The 23,380-nt window shown below is 44.4% G+C and overlaps 1 protein-coding gene across 2 annotated transcripts in view; it reads right to left on the bottom strand.

Moving 5' to 3' along the window:
- Positions 1-8,888: 8,888 nt before the first annotated feature.
- The window catches only part of LRRC56 (leucine rich repeat containing 56), a 127,411-nt gene continuing 112,919 nt past the window's right edge, over positions 8,889-23,380 (bottom strand). For both annotated transcript variants that reach the window (XM_040328605.1, XM_040328606.1), the window contains exons 11-14: positions 22,566-22,690; positions 20,563-20,747; positions 17,931-18,231; positions 8,889-9,634 (exon numbers count right to left, since the gene is read on the bottom strand). In XM_040328605.1, coding sequence (XP_040184539.1) covers positions 9,448-9,634; positions 17,931-18,231; positions 20,563-20,747; positions 22,566-22,690 — 798 coding nt within the window. In that variant the 3' untranslated portion in view covers positions 8,889-9,447. The remainder of the gene's footprint in view (positions 9,635-17,930; positions 18,232-20,562; positions 20,748-22,565; positions 22,691-23,380) is intronic.

Raw genomic sequence — 23,380 nt, 5'->3', positions numbered from 1 at the left:
CAAGGGACACAGATCGGTCTCCTCTCTCCCTGACAGGACGTGGAGCTCTGTGTTTACACACACAGATCCACGCAGGGCTGGTGCAAGGATTTTTGACACCCTAGGCGAAACCTCATTTTGCCGCCCCCCACTTTGGCTCTGCCCCTGACTCCACCCCCTTTGCCCTTGTAACACATGTGACTTGACACATACACTGACCTACCTGAAAAGGGCCAGTGCTAGCCAATTTTGTGCCCTAGGCACGACCAGCTAATTGGGGAGGAGGGAAGAGGGGGGCTAAGAGAGAGGGGGACTGAGAGGGCGGCTGTAAGAGAGGGAGGCTTTAAGAGAAGAGGGGTTGAGAGAGTGGGGGCTTAGAGAGGGAGGGCTGGCTAGGAATGAAGGGAAGGCTAAGAGAGGAGGGAGAGCTAAGAGAGGGGGCTGAGAGAGATGGGGCATGAGAGAGGTAGGTAGGAGGGAGGGCTGAGAGAGAGGTAGGTAGGAGGGAGGGCTGAGAGAGAGAGAGGTAGGTAGGAGGGAGGGAAGGCTGAGAGAGAGAGAGGTAGGTAGGAGGGAGGTAGGTAGGAGGGAGGGAGGGCTGAGAGAGAGAGGTGGGTAGGTAGGAGGGAGGGAGGGCTGAGAGAGAGGTAGGTAGGAGGGAGGGCTGAGAGAGAGAGAGAGAGGTAGGTAGGAGGGAGGGCTGAGAGAGAGGTAGGTAGGAGGGAGGGCTGAGAGAGAGGTAGGAGGGAGAGGGGGGCTGAGAGTGAGGGAGAGGGGAGCTGAGGGAGAGGGGGCTGAGAGAGAGGAAGAGGGGGGCTGAGAGAGAGGGAGAGGGGGGCTGAGAGAGAGGAAGAGGGGGGCTGAGAGAGAGGGAGAGGGGGGCTGAGAGAGAGGGAGAAGGGGGGCTGAGAGAGAGGGAGAAGGGGGGCTGAGAGAGAGGGAGAAGGGGGGCTGAGAGAGAGGGGGGTGTTAGGAGAGTGGGGGCTGAGAGAGGGAGTGCTAAGAATGGAGGGAGGGCTAAGAGAGGGGGGCTGATAGAGATGGGTGGGTTGATAGACAGGTGGGCTAAGGGGGGGCTGAGAGAATAGGGAGGGCTAGGAGAAAAGGGAGGGGCTTAGAGAGAGACGGGGGTTGAGAAAATAGGGAGGGCTGAGAGAGGGGGGGATGGCTGAAAGACAGGGGGCTGAGAGAGAAAGGAGGGGGGTGGCTGAGAGTATAGGGATGGCTGAGAGTATAGGGATGGCTGAGTTTATAGGGGTGGCTGAGTTTATAGGGATGGCTGAGGGTATAGGGAGGGCTGAGGGTATAGGGAGGGCTGAGGGTATAGGGATGGCTGAGGGTATAGGGATGGCTGAGGGTATAGGGATGGCTGAGGGTATAGGGATGGCTGAGGGTATAGGGAGGGCTGAGGGTATAGGGAGGGCTGAGGGTATAGGGCGGCTGAGGGTATAGGGATGGCTGAGAGTATAGAGATGGCTGAGGGTATAGAGATGGCTGAGGGTATAGGGAGGGGGCTGATCGAGAGAGAAGGACTGAGAGGGGGGCTTAGAAAGAGGGGAGGGGGAGTTGTGGGGAGATAAGAGACTCCTAGCCTTGTCCCTGCAGTCCCACCTCTGTCCCAGTCTCTGTCTGCAGGTGTGTTTGACGACAGACAGTACCTTCCATGCAATGATGTCAGTCTCCTGCACAATCCGTCCAATTCCAGTGGCTCCCGCAGGCTCAGCAGCCTGAGTCCTGCCCGTCCTCTGTGCCCCCAGTGAGCAGCGAGCCTGTCAGCTCCAGTCCTCACATCAGAGCATGCGGAGGAACTTGGAGCAGTCCATGCTCTGGAAGGCAGCATGGGGTACGCTGTGCCCGCTTGTCTCCTGGGGAGGCGGGGTCAGAGGACGAGGTCAAGGAGGAGGCGGTGTCACGGTGGAGCTCTTCTCCCGAATCCCGAGTTTATCTGCGTTTGAGTCGGCTGGCCCCTCGCTGTTCACTGCCATTATAGCGATGGATGCCCAGCCGCCCACGCCTCCCCAAGGGTGCTACTGATTGCCGCGCAGCCACACACATGGTGCTTGACAGCTGGGTAGAGGACGAGGCACATTGACATGCTCCAGGCACCCTCTCCTCCCAGTGCAGTGGAGTTAAGCCAGCGGCCGTGGCTGCGCTCTAGGCGGCAGTGCGCTCTAGGCAACTGCCTAATCTGCCTAGTGGTAGCGCCGGCCCTGGATCCACGTCCTTGTCTCTGTAACCGCTGATCGCGGGTGCCTGGCGGACATCGTGGCCGCCAGGCACGCGCATCGGCATCTCAGTGATGCGGCCGGCACGCGCGCGCGCCCCCCAGTGGCCAGGAGGAGCGGAGGCCGTAAAAAGACGGCAACCCGGAGATTTAGAGCCACCCTGTGGCCATACGACTTTCGGGAAGTGGTTAAAGGAGAAGTTCCATTCGAATGGCACCACTTTTTGGGCTTGATTATGCAAATTTTCCTTCTCATAACTTGCTTCTGAGCATGCACGTTTTTTCCCCCATCGTTAAAGCCTACACACGACCATTTTTCACAACGTGAAAAACGTTGATAAAAAATAGAGCATGTTCTAAATTTTTAATGCCCATTTTTCACGTCGTGAAAAATGCTCTGGAGCCCACACACGATCGTTTTTAATGACCAATTAAAAAAATGGCATTTTTCTCGTCATGAAAAACGTGTACGTGGCATTAGATGCCAAAAATTCAGTTCTGTAATAAGGCTGGCCATAAATGACTTATTTTTTTTTAAATCGGCCAGCAAGCAGAATGAAAAAAACAAATTGATTATTCCCCCATCCACAAAAGCGAGGTGGACGGAGGAATCATCCTTGTTGTGCCATTGTATTCCTACAGCAGAACACCTCCACTGTTTTATTATACAGATCAGTAGCAGTTGTTGATCGACAATTTTTTTCCAACATTCCACAAAAGTTGATTGTTAGATCGACTTCTATCAATCTGGAATGGACATAGATCTCACGTTTAGGAGCAGTTGGGAATTTTTTTCAGCAGCCCCTGAACTCTCCTCTATGTTATCTTATGTGTACATGTACACAGAGTCGTTTATAGTGGTTTAGAGGCGGTTGAGTTTAAAGAATTTTTTTGAAAGCAGATAAATCACATTCAGGACTGTAGTTTACCAGCATTTCAAACACCAAATGCTTGGAACTGCTTGGAAACATGTGTGAAACATTCAGCGTTAAGCCACACTTTTAGACCATTGATTTGGGCATGGACTCAAAACTTTCTCTTGTTTTTATTTACACTACACTGCATTTTTTTGGGGTGAATGGGTAGGGGTACAATGTACCCCATACTCATTGACATGGAGGTGCAGGATCTGGAGGCCCCCTTGTTAAAGGGGGCTTTCAGATTCCAATAAGCCCCCCGCCCGCAGACCCCAACAAGCACAGCCCAGGGTTGTCGGGAAGAGGCCCTTGTCTCCATCAACCATAGCCTGTCTGTTTACCAACGCCTTTTAACCTGCCTGGCGGTATTCCCGAGTCTGACTTGGGGTTAGATTTTCATGCTGCGAGCGGTAACCCCGAGTCAGACTCGGGCTTGCCTCGCTAGATCCACAGGCACTGTTTACTTACCTTGTCCCTGGATCCAGCGATGCCACCGCGCTGTGTGAGCGAGCGGGACCTCGCTCGATTCACACAGCGTCCTCCTGTGCCGCCGATCTCCGTTCCCTGCGACGTTACGACGCACGGGGACGTAGAACGGCGCCAAATTCAAAAAAGTAAACAAACACATTACATACAGTATACTGTAATCTTATAGATTACAGTACTGTATGTAAAAAAAACACACCCCCCCTTGTCCCTAGTGGTCTGCCCAGTGTCCTGCATGTTATTTTATATAATAAAAACGTTTCTTTCTCCCTGCAAACTGTAGATTGTCCATAGCAACCAAAAGTGTCCCTTTATGTCAAAAATAGTTTTAGATCAGCTAAAAAACAGCGATAATAAATTATAATCACTTGCAGAATTGTGCGATAGCGATTTGTGGGGAAATTCGTCATAAAAAAATAAAAGTAATGACAGCGACAATTCTGCAACTGAGCAAATTTCAGTGATTTTGATTTGATTACATTATTGAATAATTTTTATTATAATTATATTATTGTTATAATTATTTATTATATTATAATTTATCATTTTGTTTTTAAAAAAAATGTCATACCCGGGATGCCTATTAGAATCTTGTTTGGTCAGATTTAAGTGAGTTATTTCTAAAAATTACAGGCCTACAGTATAAAACGCCAAATTTCCTTGCAAATAATGGTACCGCTTTCAGCATGTTTTTTCTGAAAGAATCATACCGCCAGGGAGGTTAAGGCCTGTACACGAGATCGGATTTTCTAATGGGAATTGTGTGATGGCAGGGTAAAATCTGACCGTTTGTATGCTCCATCGGACAATTGTTGGATTTTCCAACAACAAATGTCGGATAGCATGCTTTAAAATTTTCCGACAACAAATTCAGTCAGAAAAAAATCCAAATTACAAACAAGCATTCTCAGAAGCAATGCTAACCATAGCACAACATTAGCAGAAGTTGCCCAAAGGGTGGCACTAAATAGATGAAAAACCACGGAGTTTCGCATTTGTTGGCGGACGTTTTGCCGTTTGTATGCAGAACAAGTTCGCTTTGTGCGATGGTAATCCGATCGTGTGTACGAGGCTTTGGAAGTATCCAGCTTGGTAAACATTCCCCCCCATGGTTTTCTTGTAAGACTGTTTGAAAATGGCATATCTCACCTGGGGAAAAACAATTGAGTTTGCTGTGTTTCCAAAGTTTTATTACTAATCCAAGGCTTCTCAAATAAATTCTGTTTAGACCATAAAATATATTTATCCTTGGCTTTATATACCCAGTTTATCAAACAACCTGTTTGCAGATCTCTAACAGGGTGATAAACAACGCAGGATGTTCTGTTTGAAGACTAATGTGAATGTCCCGACTCCAAGCTTTACCTCTGTTTTCAGGCTTATCCAACCATAAACCTCCATATAATATTTATGAAATATGTCTATTTCTTCATAATAATTCTGACATCTCCAAAATGCATTTGCAGCCGTTTGCTTTCTTGTGGAATCAATCTAAATCTTTGGAATCAAATTCAGCCCTGGCTGCTTGATTATCACTTTATCAGCCTTTGAATTCTATGGGCCAGATTCAGGTAGCTCGGCGTATCCCCTGATGAAGTCACGTGACCGTGACGATACGCGTCGGGATTGGCAGGCAGGACACACCCCAGCATCCGACGAACAGGCATACGAGTTCGCCACTCGTAGGATTGTTGCTGAGTTCCTGAGCTTTTTATGTGAGTTTTTAATCCGTTTTTAATAAAACTGTTTGTACCGCTGACTGGGTTACACTATGGATATTTCTTTTCACCTCTTCCCCACCATCATGCCATGTGAGCGCTCCATCTAAGGCACTGAAAGAGGAATAGGAGTCACCATTAGCCCATACCAGCTGAGACATCTCCACACACGCTGAACCCTCGGGGAGACCAAACAGTTAGCCCACGATTTCCAAGACCTAGCGGGGAAAAAATAGAGGAAATATAGAGGGACCTACGAGTTCGGTGCTCGTGGATACGAGCCTGAGATCTCTCACCTACATGTGAGTGCACTCCCACTCGTCAAGACCCCAATTAACAGCCCCCTTTGTGACGTTATTTCACCATCAGCTTTTTGTTGTCTTTTTACTTTGTTTTCTCATATGACACATTGGACGGAGATCTCTCTATTTTTGGACCATAAACATCCAGACCAGGTTGATCTGGACATATTGCGATCAATTTGAGGTGAGCAGCTGGGTCCACCAGAGGTGTATACATGTAATCTTGGTGTTGGCTCAACTACTCTATCCCACTCACACTCCGGATTCAAGGGTCTTATATGTACTTTCTCTAGAACTACCTTCCGTGCGTTTTTCCTTAAAAGTGTGTGTATTTTGTGTATTATTATTTATACAACACTTGCACTGTTGGAGATTGGATTGATTTTTGATGAAACACACCCATACACGGCAGAATTGTGCCAGATCTGGACTTTTTTCAGAGTGCCGGACTTTATTGAGGACCGTCGTTTTGTGATTTATTGTTATTTTATATGTTAGATAATATCATCTTCACTAGTTATTTTGTAGTATACCACCCTATTTCATTATCTGTCTCTCATATTTTACAGCGCAAGTATTTTATTTGACACATTTAGCTCGGCGTATTGTTGAGTGGGCGTAGCGCATCTCATATGCGCTACGCCGACGTAACTCTGAGTTACGGCGGCGTAGCATAAATGTGCCGGCGTAAGCACGCCTAATTCAAATTTGGAAGGTAGTGGGCGTGTTGTATTAAAATTAACCGTGACCCCATGTAAATGAATTCCCGAACGAACGGCGAATTTACGAATTTACGCCCTAAGATACGACGGCTCAATGGCAACGACGTGAACGTAACCTACGCCCAGCCCCATTCACGTACGACTTACGCAAACGACGTAAAATCCAACGGCAGTTCCGACGTCCATACCCTACACGACTTAGACCAGCTATTTGGTGGTTTATCTTTACGCCGGATGTACGGCGTATCTCGATCATTTACATATTCGACGCGTAAATCAATAGAAAAGAAAGAAAACAAATGCAGCCACCACATCTAAGAATTGGTAAGCTGCAATATAATGCTTGGGTTTAATAACACTTTATTCCTTTCTTGGGCATGGTCTCAAACTGTTCTGCAGAGGGTATGCAGAGTTATGATGGTACAGATCTAAGCAACATGGGAAAATATTTTCAGGCATGGGTGAGCTGAAATAGAGGGATAATGTAGTAGCACTATTGTAGGTCACTGGGCTCTGAACTTGGAGTGGACCCAGAGGACCCATTGTTGCACGTATACCCCACACCTACTACTTTGTTTTAATCAAATGAAAATCTGTATTTACGCTGATGTTGTGCTAAGCTGTCAGACATTTTAACAAATAGAATTTCATGAGATTCTTACAAATTATTTAAAAAATAGCTTTATTCATACAAACAATTTTGTACATTTATTCATACAAACAAAAAGAGTAGAAAAATATGATTGTCTTTTTTTTTCACATCACGTCTGAATGTTATTTCATCAATGTACATCCAAACTTAGCAAAATGACATTTCTAATCTCAATATACAGATATGAAAATAGGTTTACGCAAATAAGAAAACAATCTAGAGGCATTTATTTTAGGTTTAAAGTTTCAATCCACTTGAACTGGTATTTAGATATACAGTGGGTATAGGAAAGAATCACCCCCCTTTAAAATAATCACATTTTGTTGCTTTGCAGCCTGAAATTAGGACAGAGGGAGTTTTGAGGGTGATGGTTTTTGTACCCATCTCCTGACATGTGCCTGTCCACAACTTTTGACAGTGCCTTGCCACCCATTGTTGATCGCTTGCTTCATTTGCACTACCAGGGACTGAAATGCTCCAGGAAAGCTCTTTTCATGTTGTGCTAATTAAACTGACCACAGCTGATCACTACTGAAGTAAAATGGCTTTTTGTGCCATTAAGAAGGTAATTAGCTACACCTGGGTGATCCATTTCCCAACTCAGTTGATTCTGTTTTTGATTTATATATTTTTTTTTATTCTGGCATGTTGTTGTTATATCTTTCACTTGGATGTTATAAGTTGGACTTAGTAAATACAGGTGGATAAAACAAAAAACGTGTCTGTCTTCATTTCAGGCTGCAAAGAGACAAAATCTGATTATTTTATAGGGGGTAATTATTTTCTTTCCTGGCCTTACCTCACATGAGCACACAATGGGTTAACACTTCCTCTGGAGCTCACAGGACTACCTGTTCCCAGCTAAATAAAAGACAGCCCCTCCCCCAACTGAAGCGTTATTTTTTTTGGTCATGCTCTAGGCCACCTGTGGATTGCAGTGGTAAGTACTTGGTTGCTGTAAGGATATCCCCCCTACCGCACCCCCACCCCATCCATGTTCAGCCTCTTATAGAGTTGGAAGACCCAAAATTTCGGATGGTAAAGCCCTTCTGAAATATATAAATTTTCCTAAATATGCTAATCGCTCATACTGTAAAACTCAATGACATGATAAGACTATATTATTGTTAATAATACCCTTTTGATTGAGTCAGGGTTCCAGGTTTGTATCCCACCAAGGATGCTGTCATTTTGTGGAGTCTGTATTTTCTTTGCAGGCTTGCAGGTTTTTCTTTCCTACTGATGGGCTAAAGTGAGTCTACAGTTTGCGTATGACCAGAGCCGCCATCAGGGGGGTACAAGCATTACACCTGTAAAGGGGAACGGCCGCCCCCCCTAAAAAAGGGCTACGGGAAAAGTTTCAACTATATACAAATCAGTGAAATAAATATATTTCAGTTAGCAGTCTCTGGGAAGAAGATTAAGTCATCCACTGATAACAATATAGTAATCTCCTCACTACCACTTTGTCACTTGCTGTCTGAATATCTGTTAGTCACACATAAGAAAGAATATGTGACAATAATAGATTAACTGCATGATCAGTGGCAGCTGGTGGGTTTTGCTTTTGGGGGGGCAGCAAACAACCACCCCGCGGACGGCTGGCGGGGCGGCACTACTACCCCCCCAAATCCAGCACTTACCCGATCTATGTGGTGGGCTGTGGTGTCCTCCAGCACAGTCCTTTTGGGTGGCGTGGTGCGGGAAGCGGCTCCAGTGTCCACTGCTCCGGCGGCTTACTCCACCGCGTGTCTCCTCTTCGTTCTGTATCCAATAGGATGGCTTGACGATTTGGCCAATCGGGAAACAGGTGTCACGACCTGCCTCCTGATTGGCGTGGAGGAACTTTGATTGGCGGGGAGGAACTTTAGTGTGAAAATAGCGAAAATTCAATCGCTATCGTCACACAACTGGGTGGGCTTGGAGCGCAATGCTCTGTGGTTTGAGCCCACCCTTTTTTTTAAGCTTATAAGAGCCTCTGGCTTTACTCAGGTGCTTTCAAAAAACACCCACCCCGCATTGGAATCCATGGTCCGGTGTCCTGATATGTAGATCAGGGGGACGGATGCATGGATAGGGGAGGCGGTGCCCGTGCATGATCAACAATTCAATATGTACAAAATTCCACATAGTTAACATTCCATAAAGCATTAATATTTCTTATTGTGGTATTGCAGTTTCCCATACGAAGGCTAATAATGTCTTTTAGTGCAACAGGTGAAACAAATAAGCCAACCTAAGAGCATTTTTCTTGGAAGATCATTACTAATCATCACTTAATATTGTTATTGCATTCATTTGGAAGAAACAAAGTTCCTCTATTGTGGATTCTTCCTCTTCTTGTTTTTATACACATTCCCATATCATGATAAATATGCCAATACAACAGCGAGATTCTGTGGCCAGCAAAGGGAAGTTACCACCTTTCCCCATCCTCATATGCTATCCTATGTGTTTGAAGTCTTGCTGGCTGTTAGAAGGGTTGGTCTATTCGGCAATCTTTGCAGGATGCCCTTTGATGTAACAGGTCGAATAGTATGTGGTGGCGAAGGTCTCTCTGGCATTTTACTAATGGAACGGATGACTGGTTGATGGGAGGTATTGAATGTAGGACTATTTCTTTCTAACATAGACCTAAACAACAAGAACATATTAAAAAAAACACAACAATTATACGATACAAAAGAAGACTTATGTATATACTGAAGTGATTAAGACATGAGACTATGGAATCCTGAACTCCACAGTTTTCAGATCCCTTCGATAATGCACCTTTTATACTTCTCCCAAAGTATGAGCCAAATATGATTAGGTGACCTCAGTTAAAATGTATTTATGGCTAAAAAAATTTAACCCCTTAGTGCAAGTGTCTCCCGGCCTGTGCTGTAACGCAGCTTTTACTGTCTAGCAGTTATTACATGTTATGTTATTATGTTATTTGGTATGATCCTTACCCCCCTGCTGTTCTGACTAGTTTGGTTGCTCCCACCCACCATTTCCTGCTCTAAACCCCATCTTTGCTTAGTTGCTTGAAAAGTGCAGAGTGTGGGAGCTGTGTATCTTCATTGGAAATTTACCTATGGAAAAGCCTCTATGTTTATATCCTTGTTACCTTGAAGCATAAAGAAGCATTGGAAAACACCTCTGGAGTCTTTATTCATTGAGTAAGCTGTCTGTTAAAGTCATCATTCAACCTGCTGCATACATCCTTACAGACTGGGTCTACAAGAAGCTTGTCACAGGTACAACCGATGCTTGAAACAGAACAGTAAATTTCCAGAAGAATCCATCACACAGCTATCTCTGCAGCTTCAGAAACGTGAGTAACCACATGTGTGTGTGAAGAACAAACATCCTAACACAGGATACCATCTGCAGGCTGTGCACTGAGAGTTAGGCCTGAGTGTGACTGCTGCAGCCTTCTACTGAATGCTCCATAACTGTTCACTGCCAGGGACTTTTGCCTTTATTGGGGAGCAATAAGTAACTTTTGAACTGCTCAAAGACTGTATCATAGCTTCATCAAGTCCCAAGGATTTATCATTGTCAAGCTGTTTTGGTTGTGAATCCAATACCTGAATCTACTGAAATAACTGTGTATTCCTGCCTGTATAAAGTGATAGTGAGCTGAGCCATCCAGTCTGAACCAGTTGCAGCAGATGTCACAAATATCCAGCTCCTCAGTTCAATCTGCCTAATATCAGAAGTCACTACAGAGCTCAGCTCTGGCAGATTTGTTACAAGACACCAAAACTACAGCACTTGTCATTATGTCTGACAGAGATCCCACAGTCACCTGCATTTAATCAAGATAAAGCAGACTCCTTACTTTATTCTGCTCGTCCCGCTAGAGGCCCTCATCCATCCTTGAAGGCAAGAGAGGTTTATGAAGCAAGTAAGGAAGAAACATCTAGTAACCTGACTGCATTATGGCATAAGACTTTAAGTTGTATAAAAACCGCTAATGAAACTAGCAACAATCCTGAGCAATTGAACACTGCTCTCTCAAGGGTTAAGAAGGCATTTGAGAATTATAAAAGACTTTCTGAAAAGTTCTATTCCCTATTGTCACATTACAGCATAGAGGAAGCCACAGTGGAATTAAAGGACTTTACTTCTACTGACCAGCAGAGGCATAACACATATCTTGAAGCAAAGGCACAGATAGAAGGTAGATTAGCACAGCTACATGAAACTACATCCTGTAAATCTGCTTCTTCCAGACACTCAGGAAAATCTTCTAGATCTGCCCGCTCCTATCATAAATCCTCTTCTAAGTCACTGCGGTCCTGCTCTGTAAGGTCAACGCTGAGCGAACAAATAGTCAAAGCTCGCCAGAAGGTCGCAGCAGCCCAGGTTCAAGCCGCCTGCTCTGAAAGAGAAGCAGCCATCAAAGCAGAAGCTAAACGCATTCAAGCAGAAACAGAGGCTCAGCTAAAAATCCTTCAGAAGAGTAAAGAAAAGGAAGTAGCATTGGCGGAATTATCTGTCTTGGAACAAGCCCTATTGGAAGAAGAAGGAGCAGCTTGTCCCAGCTTGGCTGCTTGTCAAGACCCCATTGAAAGGACCCTACAGTTTGTCTTAAGCCAGAACCATGACATCACAGTCCCACCTACAGTTGGAGATTTTTCTCATAATCATCCAGCATGTGGACCAGAAGGCAACGTGTCACAAAATCAAGCTGGTCAACTAGACACACCTGCTAACAGAGACACTCCGCAACTACCGCATGTCACAAAATCAAGTGAGTCAACCTACTCGGCTCACGTGCCACCGCAACGCTATGCGAATAGAGATTACAAGGGTACAGCTAAAGACTACAGGATGAACTCTATGACCCCTGTGATACAGTTCTCTTCAACTTCAAATGCTCAGAGACCTTCAGACGTCAGACCCTTACCTAGATTGAACCCATCTGCAACACCTTTCGCTCCACCAACCAGCCAACTTCAGATACCAACCATGGCTCAAGTCGGCGCACCATCAGTATCCCCGGTGGCTATAAAAACTGAAAGCATCAACGCTACGGAGCTCAGCAAGAGTATGGCTTTACAAGAATTGATCACAACTGGACTGTATAAATTTGATGACCGCCCAGAGAACTACAGGAGTTGGAGATCTACATTTAAGGCGGTAATCAAGAGCTTGCTCGTTGAACCTCAAGCAGAACTCGATTTACTAATAAGGTATTCGGGGCGACAATCTTCAGAACAAGTAAAGAGACTTAAATCTGTTTACATCTATAACTTTAAGGCAGGCCTTGATGCTGCCTGGGAACGTCTAGATCAAGACTATGGGAGTCCCGAAGTCATTGAATCTGCCTTATTCCAGAGACTAAACGACTTTCCTAAGATCTCTGTTAAGGACAATCATAAGCTTAGAGAGTTAGGTGACCTCCTTCATGAACTTGAAATTGCTAAGCTAGATCCTAGTTTACCAGGTCTTAGCTATTTAGACACTGCTCAGGGCGTGAATCCTATTGTAGCAAGGTTGCCTAGTTATCTTCAGGGAAAGTGGACTAGTGTAGGATCAAAATATAAGTATGAACATCATGTTTCCTTCCCTCCCTTTTCTTATTTTGCAGAGTTCGTGCGGAAGGTTGCAAAATCCAAGAATGACCCAAGCTTCTTCTATCCAGATACAACCACCACTCCTTTAACCACCTCAAGGGGTATTGCCACCAACAGTAAGTTCAAGGATTTAAAGTATCCTATTGCCGTGAGGAAGACAGAGGTAGCATCCAACGTCTTGGCTACAGGCATTAAGGCAAGCAATCTCAATCAACAGTGTCCTATCCATAATGCGCCACATTCTCTCTCCAAATGCTGTGCATTTAAGGACAAGCCTATTGAAGAACGCAAGTCATTTTTCAAAGAGCATAATATCTGTTTCAAGTGTTGTGCATCCTCCGATCATTTAGCAAGAGACTGTAAGATCACCATTAGATGTTCTCTTTGCAACAGCGCCAAACATGTGGACGCTCTTCATTCAGACCTGTTCAAAAGGAAACCTTCACCCGGCAGCAACCCCAAGCCTACATCAGATGATGGCGGGGAGAGAACTGAGCAACACGCCAACCCCGTAACCACAAGGTGTACAGAGGTATGTGGAGAAGGGCTTCATAGCAAGTCTTGTAGCAAGATATGTCTTGTAAGGGTTTTTCCTGAAGGATGCCCACAAAATTCCATAAAAATGTATGCCATACTCGACGATCAGAGCAATCGCTCATTGGCCAGTCCAGAATTCTTTAACCTATTCAACATTCATGGAGAGGCCTGGTCCTATACCTTGCAGACATGTGCAGGAAAGATCAATACTTCTGGAAGAAGAGCCCATGGCTTCATAGTGGCATCAGAATATGAGGACATGAATTGAATGTGATCAGCTACCGAACAACAGAGAAGAAATCCCCACACCAGAGGCTGCACATCATCACCCCCATTTAAGCCACATTGCTGACTACATTCCACCACTTAACAAGGATGTTAAGATCTTGATTCTACTAGGGAGAGACGTTCCTAGAGTCCATAAAATAAGAGAGTTATGTAACGGTCCAGACGATGCTCCTCAGGCCCAGAAACTTGATCTTGGATGGGTGATAATAGGAGAAGTCTGTTTAGATCAACCTCACAAGCTCTTGGATGTAGCTTCCTACAAAACCAATGTTGCCTATCGGTCGATGAAATGTCCATTGCATCATTATGTGAAGGAAAGACTTGATTTTAAAAATGAAGTTCCAAATCAAGCACTCCAAGTTATAAACTGCAAGCTCACTTCTCAGAAGGACCTTGGTGATTCAGTGTACCAGACTACTTGGGATGACAACAAGATTGCCCCTTCAGTCGAAGACAAGGAGTTCATCAAGATTATGGATGAAGAGTTCTTCAAGGACAATTCCAACAGTTGGGTAGCTCCATTACCCTTCCGAGTACCAAGGCTTACTCTCCCTAACAATCGAGGACAAGCTTTAACCAGATTTGCTGCACTTAAGAAAACTCTCTGTAACAAACCTGAGATGCAAGAGCATTTTCTAGCCTTTGTGCAGAAGATTTTAGATAACCTTCACGCTGAACCAGCACCAGACCTATTGCCTAAATGGGAGAAATGGAGAAGCTCCATGAAAGTACTGAAAGAACTTAATATCCCGCGCTGCTATTCACCCACTTCAACTTCAAGAAGTCTGAGAAAAGAGATTCACGTCTTTTGCGATGCATCTACCGAGGCTATAGCGGCTGTGGCTTATCTCAAGATCATAGATCCCTCCGGGAGATCCTATGTCGGTTTTCTACTAGGAAGAGCCAAGTTAGCTCCAAAACCTGCTCACACTATTCCAAGATTAGAATCGTGTGGCGCATCTCTTGCCGTCGAAGTCGCAGAGTTCCTGCAAAATCAAATGGACGCTGAAATTGATCAGGTTAAGTACTACACCGACAGCAAGGTCGTACTTGGCTACATATGCAACAGAGTAAGGAGGTTCTATGTGTACGTGGCTAACAGGGTAGAACGAATAAGAAAAGTCAGTAGACCTGAACAATGGAACTATGTCCCAACTGGTTTGAATCCCGCAGACATTGCAACGAGGTCAGTGTCAGCAGTTGTCCTCACGCAAACCATTTGGTTTTCAGGACCCAAGTTTTTATCGGACCAGTCTTCTACAAACTCAAAAGAAGATATCGATTTCCACCTGGTGGATCCAGATACCGATCCAGAAATCCGCCCTGAAGTGATAACATTGAGTTCCAACATCTGCTCAAGAAGAAACTTGGAAGCAAGACGCTTTGAACGTTTCTCTTCTTGGAAAAGATTGGTGAAGACTATAGCAAGATTGAGTCATATTGCCCAGACTTTCCGCAAGCCAAATCAGACATCGTCTTGTCATGGATGGCACACTTGCAAGGAGTCACCCAATGCATTAGAGTATGAGAACGCAGAATTATTAATCATACGTCTTGTGCAAAAAGAAGTCTTTGCAGAAGAGATTAAATGCTTGAGAGGCAATAGACCAGTCTCAAAGAGTAGCCTACTACTCAAACTGAACCCAATAATCGACGATGAAGGCATGCTTCGAGTCGGTGGACGACTAAATAAGTCAAACCTGCTAAATGACCAGCGAGCTCACCGGATCCAGTGGCCAGTTGGACTTATTACAAAGGCCATCACCAGTGATGATGGAAGAGTCCGCAGTGTGGAAGTCAGGATCGTTAAGGATGGGGCTTCAAAAACCTTCCTGAGACCAGTCACAGAGACAGTCCTAATAATGCCTGCTTCCAAAAATTCTGATTCAGTGTTATGTGAAGGAGCCACTTAAGACATTTAATAAAGCTAGCTTATAGACTTGAGAAGGCTAGATAGCATGTTACTGTATGCAATGTTAATAATATGTAAAAGAAAACAGAGTATAGTGGTATCTCACGATACCAGGCGGGGAGTGTGCTGTAACGCAGCTTTTACTGTCTAGCAGTTATTACATGTTATGTTATTATGTTATTTGGTATGATCCTTACCCCCCTGCTGTTCTGACTAGTTTGGTTGCTCCCACCCACCATTTCCTGCTCTAAACCCCATCTTTGCTTAGTTGCTTGAAAAGTGCAGAGTGTGGGAGCTGTGTATCTTCATTGGAAATTTACCTATGGAAAAGCCTCTATGTTTATATCCTTGTTACCTTGAAGCATAAAGAAGCATTGGAAAACACCTCTGGAGTCTTTATTCATTGAGTAAGCTGTCTGTTAAAGTTATCATTCAACCTGCTGCATACATCCTTACAGACTGGGTCTACAAGAAGCTTGTCACAGGTACAACCGATGCTTGAAACAGAACACGGCCCTTTTGGAGGTTTTAGGCACTAGGAGACGGGCATTAATGTCATGTGACCACCTTGATTGGCTGTCACAGCAGTCACATGATTGAAAAGCTTTGTTACCCGCTGGTAACTGTGCTGAGAGCGTGCAGGGTGCAGTCTGGCCACTTCCCACCGGCCAGATGACTATATGCGGCCGCAATGTGGAGCTTAATTGCTGGGAGGCTGTCTATATACGGCCTCCGGCCACTGGGGGGCGCGCGCGATGTCCGCCAGGCACCCGCGATCGGCAGTCACAGAGACATGGACCTCTGTGTGTAAACACAGAGATCCATGTCCTGTCAGGGAGAGGAGACCGATGGTGTGTCCCTTGTATATAGGGATAACCATCGGTCACCTTCCCTAGTCACTCCCCCCCCCCCCCCTCCCTGCCAGTCACATTTATACAGTAATCAGTGCATATTTATAGCACTGGTCGCCATATAAATGTGAATGGTCCCAAAAATGTGGCAAAAGTGTCCGATGTGTCCTCCGTAATATTACAGTCGTGACAAAAATCGCAGATCGCTACTATTACTAGTAAAAAAAAAAAAAAGTCATAATTCTATCCCCTATTTCTTAGGCACTATAACTTTTGCGCAAACCAATCACTATACGCTTATTGTGATTTTTTATTTTTTTTTTGCCAAAAATCGGCCTAAACTGAGAAAAAAATTATTATTTTTTTTAACCACTTCAGCCCCAGACCATATTACTGGCCACTTTTTGCTATTCGGCACTGCGTCGCTTTAACTGACAATTGCGCGGTCGTACGACGTGGCTCCCAAACAAAATTGCCATCCTTTTTTTCCCACAAATCGAGCTTTCTATTGGTGGTATTTGATCACCTCTGCGGTTTTTAATTTTTGCGCTATAAACAAAAATAGAGCGGCAATTTTGAAAAAAAATTATATTTTTTACATTTTGCTATCCCCCAAAAATATCTTAAAAAAAAAAAATGTTTTCCTCAGTTTAGGCCGATACGTATTCTTCTACATATTTTTCGTAAAAAAAATTGCAATAAGTGTTTATTGATTGGTTTTCGCAAAAGTTTACACACACAGCTCCCGGGTTTTCGCTCTGTAATGAGCGATCGCGGGTGCCCGCCGGGCACGCGCGTCAGGGGCGAGCCGGGGGGCGCGTCCCTATTGGCTGCTCGGCGAGATGACGTATAGCTACGTGATCTTGCCCAGCAGAGCCAATCTGCTGCCGTATAACTGCGGCGGCTGGTCGGCAAGCAGTTAATTGGATATTTATTATAGCAAAAAGTAAATAAATTATTTTTTTTTCACAATTGTCGCTCTATTTTTGTTTATAGCCCAAAAAACCGCAGAGGTGATCAAATACCACTAAAAGAAAGCTCTATTTGTGGGGAAAAAAGGACATCAATTTTGTTTGGGAGCCACGTCGCAAGACCGTGCAATTGTCAATCAAAGCGCGACAGTGCTAAAAACTGAAAATTCGTCTGGGCAGGAAGGGGGTATATGTGCCCAGTAAGCAAGTGGTTAACACTTCGCTCCTACATGTAAAAATCTACTTTTTTTGCTAAAAAATTACGTTATATTGAATGAATGTACAACATTTAACAACTCACATGCTTGATGATTAATACAGGCACATCTAAGTATGCAGGCATCCAGAGAAAAGATGTCCACATAGACCATCCTCTTCGCCACCATCAACGCCATCCCTTCCACGCTGCGCTCCATGAGCAGTTTAAGCCTCGCTTTCATATCGCTCTATTGCAGGGTAGTCTTCCCAGTCATCGGTGAAAGCCGGCGGTGAGGAGGATGGTCTATGTGGACAGCTTTACCCTGGATGCCTGCATACTTAGATGTGCCTCTTAATCATCAACCATGTGAGTTGCTAAATGTTGTACCTTCATTAAATGTAACCATATTGCTACACCTCTCTTCTCTTTTATACTCTGTAGCTCCTGATGTATTTTTGTTGTGTCTCCAGGACAGGAAGTATTTGGATAGAGCACTGAAGATTTTATCCCTTCAGTACTCTATTAAACACTAAAAAAAATATTTTGGCTATATATTCTATACTTTAAAAAACAAATGGTCACTCAAGCATTTGAACACTAACCTGGAGGATATATAAGCTGCTGATGAGTATCCAGAACCTGGCCTTCCACCTTCCATGACCAGAGTCCTAATGCTTCTGTCATCAGTAAGCAAGAATGCTTCATCTGCCAAGTATGTATTTGCTTCCACTGCCCTTGGGGTAAGGCTTTTAATCTGACTGTTACTTTGGAGTAAACGTCTGGCTCGTATATCTGCTCCTTTGTTTAGGCGCGAATTTCCAGTGGCGGAAGAAGGTGGACATGGCGTAATAGGAGGGGATGGCTGAAGTGGAACATCCTGCAAATTCATCTCTCCAAGCTGGCCTGATCAGACAAGAAACAAACAGCGTTAGCCCCTTCTTTTGCAATGTGACATTTACTGCCACTACAACACAATCAGATTGTATTTGCTAATCTGCAAGAGAAAATTACAGCAAAAATATGTTTAAAGGCTTTGGACGGGACTGTCAGTTTTTTTTTTTTTTGCATTGTTCCAAAAAGATGATCCAAGCACCTCTAACAATTATCGGGTAATGTAGGACTTAATGTGAAAATGGAAATGAGTCCTCAGAATGGGTCTAGTGTTGCTGCACACTTTTTCATTTAATTACACAATAGTATTGTTTCAGCATTCTGATCTAATGCAGGAAAACTAACAGTGGGTGTGCAGCTTTTGATCAGTTTCAAATTATGTTTTCTTTTTTTAAAACAGAACTAGACTGTCCTATCCTTTACAGTTAAGGAAGCTGCCATCTTAGTCTCTGTTTGTTCTGCGGTTGCCATGGTACTACACAAACATGTGATTAGTTATGACATCAGCAATTTGATGACTTCATAGTTCTGTAGAAAGAACAAGCATCTGTGAGGCCCCGTACACACGTCCGAGAAACTCGACGGGCAAAACACATCGTTTTGCTCGTTGCGTTCCTTGTGAAGCCGCCGAGGATCTCGGCGAGCCAAATTTTCCCATTGCCCAACGAGGAAATAGAGAACATGCTCTCTATTTGGCTCGACGAGTTCCTCAACGGGTTTCTCGGCGAAAAGTGTACACACGACCGGTTTTCTCGGCAGAATACGTCTCCCATCGAGTTTCTTGCTGAATTCTGCCGAGAAACCCGGTCGTGTGTACGGGGCCTGACAGTTATCATTCACTGCATGCTTTGAAAGTAAATGTTTGGGAAACCCCTTAAAATGATTGATTTCGTTTTGCGTTATAGCGGAACTAAAGGTAAAAATACTTACCTTAGTTCCAACAGTCCAACACCCTTGAAGTCCTTGGCGCTGGAATGTTCTCCCTGGTTTCTTTTGGAAGCCAGTCTTTGGCCATTTTTAATTGGCCGATGTGGGATGACGCCACTTCTGCATGCACAGGAGTGCAGTCATCCTGACGCAAAGGCTGAACATCAGGCAGACATACAAGACACAAATTAATGCAGCTCTACATTCATTAATACATCCTTAAAGCAGAGTTCCCCCCCCCCCCCCTCTGGTGCCACATTTGCCACCTTTCAGGAGGGAAGGGGGAGTGGAAACCTGTTTTTGCCAGGTCCCCTTCCCCACTTCTGGAGACGGGCCGCGGCCCGTTTTCCTGGAAGTTCCGCCCCCTCCTCCTTCCCACGCCATTGGGCCAATTAGAAAGTGCAGCACGCTTCGTGCTAGCTCAGTAGGGAACCAGCAGTGAAGCCAAAAGGCTTCACTGCCTGGTTTCCTTACCAGGAATGGCGGTGGCTGCATCCGGAGATCGGCTGGGGTGCCGAAATCGTGGGCTTTCTTTGACAGGTAAGTGCTCTAATATTAAAAGTCAACATCTACAGTATTTTCACCCAGGCTGGACCTCCTCTTTAATGTGTTAGTTGACCTTTACAGAAAACATGTAACAGTGAACTAACACTGTACACCCTCCCAACCCCCCAAGTCCCTACTGTACTTACCTCTGGGGATGCCCACTTGGTCGGTTCAGCAGTCCAGAGATTTGAATTCCTCTGTGCAGAGCCATCAGGGGAAGAGGCTAGGAAGGAAGAGGCTAGTCCTCGAAACCATTAGCCTATTGGATCTTCACCTCCTGCCACATGGTATGATGTACTGTGGACTGGACTGGACGATGCTGTGCTATGTGATGAGCTTTGATGCAATTGTCACTTTGTGAGTATAATACTCACCACTTATTATAACAATAAAGCTATGGTTTTAGGATAATGCATTAGGTTGGTGCGCCCCTTTCTTTCTTTTTTGTGGTTCCTAACAAGCAGAAAGACTATGTTCAAGTCATAGGTACTAAACCACTTGGGAACAATCTGTGACTGAAGAGGATGTAGCGAGCCAAAGGATGAATGAGTATAAAGAAATTTGTGTTATTGTAAAGTAGAATGGTTTCAGGTGTTTTAAAGACCCCTTTCTTTAGGAATTGGGCAAAAACATGTGCAGCTCAGAACTGGGGCAGTTTTGTCAGATTTTGGAGCAGTTCAGTTGCTGGTGTCTGTTATGTCTGCAAGGAAAAGATGCAGGTCTCATATTTATTTTACCTATAAAGAACAATATGACCAGACTACCTACATCTAATCACAATGACTATAGACAGTAAAAAAAAAAAAAAATATATATAAACAATTTTTATTTGCATTTGTCAATGAAAAAAAAGTTGGCAATATTTCTTACTTGCAGGTGACCGAGGTGATGGGCTTGAAGTATCTGGAGTGACTCTTACAGGACACTGTGAATCCCAGGAGTCTTCTAGGTCTACATCTTCACTGCTAGAAGACAAGCTGTCCTCTTCCTCTTCATCACTATGTGTTATAACGAGAACCTGAGGAGCACGTTGATCCTGAATCCGCTTCAATTGCCTGAAAGACATCAGTTCACAATGTTGGTTTGGCCTTGGTTCATGCAACAAAGCAGATTAAATAAAACCTGAGATGACAACCTGGCTGAGTTCTAAAGAGGCTAACAGCAAAGATGTGCTGATCTATACTCAAATGGCTAATATAATGTGTAATTTTTTTCAAAATACACTGTGTGTTGAATACTAGAGCAAGTAGATCTCTTTACCTGAGGCAACATTGGTCAAATATTATTGGTTTAAATCTACTACTGATTTCTTAGGTCTGTTAAAGTGGTTGTACACCCTGTACAACCACTTTTACCTACATGTAAGCCTAGATTACGGGTTACCTGTAGGTGCTGGAAATATCTCCTAAACCTCAACGGTTTAGGAGATATTTACAATAGAGACATGCGCTGTAGACAACGGCACAGGCACACTTTGGAAACGGCAATTGTGCCGTTTCTAAAGGAGGTCATGCCATGACTGTCGGCTTCCGCGTGCATGCGCGGGAGTGACGTCACACGACTCCGGACAGTCACAGAGCCGGAGTTTGTGGCCCCGGAAGGATGATGGGTGAAGAATGGACGCTTCCTGCAAGGGGGACAGCGGTGACATTGCAGGCTTCGGTTTCAGGTAAGTGACACATAATGGGCTACTATGCGATGCATAGTAGCCCATTATGCTTTACCTTTGCAGGGAAATAAAGAGGAAGTAAAACCCATCAGGGTTTACTTCCTCTTTAAAAAGTTTAATACAGAGCGTCTCCCCCCTAGAGACAGCTACCGTGTTTCCCACGAAAATAAGGCAGAGTCTTATATTAATTTTGGCAACCACATTTAATGTGCTGTTTTCTCCCCCCCTCTCCCTTCCTGCCTGTCAGGAATCCCCAGTGTGAACATAGTAAAAGTGGTTGTAAAATGCTAGAATTCTCTCTATTACAGTAATATAATGTAAACGTTGTGTATTTCTGTAATCTAATTGTGTCAACTACCTTCTTATAGCGTGACCAGCCTGAACTGTCTTACCCACTCCGAGCACTACAGAGGGAGGGGGGCCCGAGATCCCCTGCTGACAGCTGGGAGAAGTGGAGAAGAGGAGAGCAGCGGGAGATCAGTTGAGCACCGCTCTGCACTTCCATCGCCCGCTCCTAGCACTGCAGAGGTAGGGGGCCCGAGATCCCCCACTGACAGCTGGGAGAAGAGGAGAGCAGCAGGAGATCAGCTGAGCGGTGCTGTACCGAAGGTATTTGACTCAATTCGATTACAGAAACACACACCTTTTACATTATATACTACTGTAATAGAGAGGATTTTAGCATTTTACAACCACTTTAATCTAGGGCTTATTTTCGGGGGAGGGCCTATATGGCAGCCCTCCTCGAATATCACAGTAGGTCTTATTTTCAGGTTAGGTTTTACTTTTGGGGAAACACGGTATGGATGAACATTTTGAGGTGAATTGGCCCCAGAATCATTACGTCTGTCGTGCAGTTCAGTAAAGGGATCTTCCCCCACAGGGACAGAATTCAGTGAATATAGTGGGGTTGAATCAACCATTCGTTTCTTAGTTTCTTGAGAAATCTAGAAAGAGATCCCTCCTTACCAGAGACAACCCTTGGTATGAGGTACTAGTAGTCTCACAACTATAAATATGGAAAATGGTTGAAAATTTTAATTGATATACTTGTCTTGCAAGGGCTTCATTTTTATACTTATCAAGCCATGTGTGTTGGCTGTGTGTGTGTTAATGAAAAGCTATCTGACTATATGCTATTCTCAACAACAATTCTAGATTCTAGAACGTTATAGATAGCTGAATGTCTCTGAAAAGTTCTTACTCATTGTGATTTGCTCTCCAGGCTTTCAACTCTGCAAACAAATCATCACGATCTTTGTGGGTAGACACCACTGCATCCGGCTCAGGTTTGTGTCCCTGTGACTGGAGATTGTCCAGAGGCATTAACTGAAAGGGAAAGGTTGATCAGACTGACAAAATGAAAACTTTTAAGGCGGCCATACCAACATGAATGATATGTCACATGACATGGGAAGACTGCAAATGTTCTCTGCCGGAGATCAGTATCTACGCATATGTTGAATAGTATCAGACATATAATAACCATTCCTGCTTGTTTATATAGTCATGGAGCAGAATTCCTTTCTGCAACAATTAGATCTATAAAATTTAGCCATACATGTGTGTGGCAAACCTATTGGAGAACTTGCTATGCCCGAATCCTAGCTGAGAAAATATGAAAGTGTCCATAGGCCTTGCAGCCAATCAGGTTTCCGCTATCATTTTGGAAAAGTTACAGAATGATCTCTTCCATGACCTATGCATGAGACTCCTGCCGCATACACACAAGCATTTTTCGGGTTGTAAAAAACAACGTTTTTCAGGCTCTAGAAAAAACAACGTTTTTTTCAACTTCATCATTAAAACGGCCTTGACTACACACGATCGTTTAAAAAAAATGCTCTAGCAAAGCGTGGTGACATACAACACGTACGACGGCACTATAAAGGGGAAGTTCCATTTGGATGACGCCACCCTTTGGGCTGCTTTAGCTGATTTCAGGTTTGTAAAAGACAATTCGCGCTTTTCTGTCTGTTACAGCGTGATGAATGTGCTTACTCCATTACAAACGGTAGT

The sequence above is a fragment of the Rana temporaria genome, chromosome 11 (assembly GCF_905171775.1).
Source record: "Rana temporaria chromosome 11, aRanTem1.1, whole genome shotgun sequence".
Taxonomy (NCBI): domain Eukaryota; kingdom Metazoa; phylum Chordata; class Amphibia; order Anura; family Ranidae; genus Rana; species Rana temporaria.
This window is presented reverse-complemented; position numbering and strand designations above follow the sequence as displayed.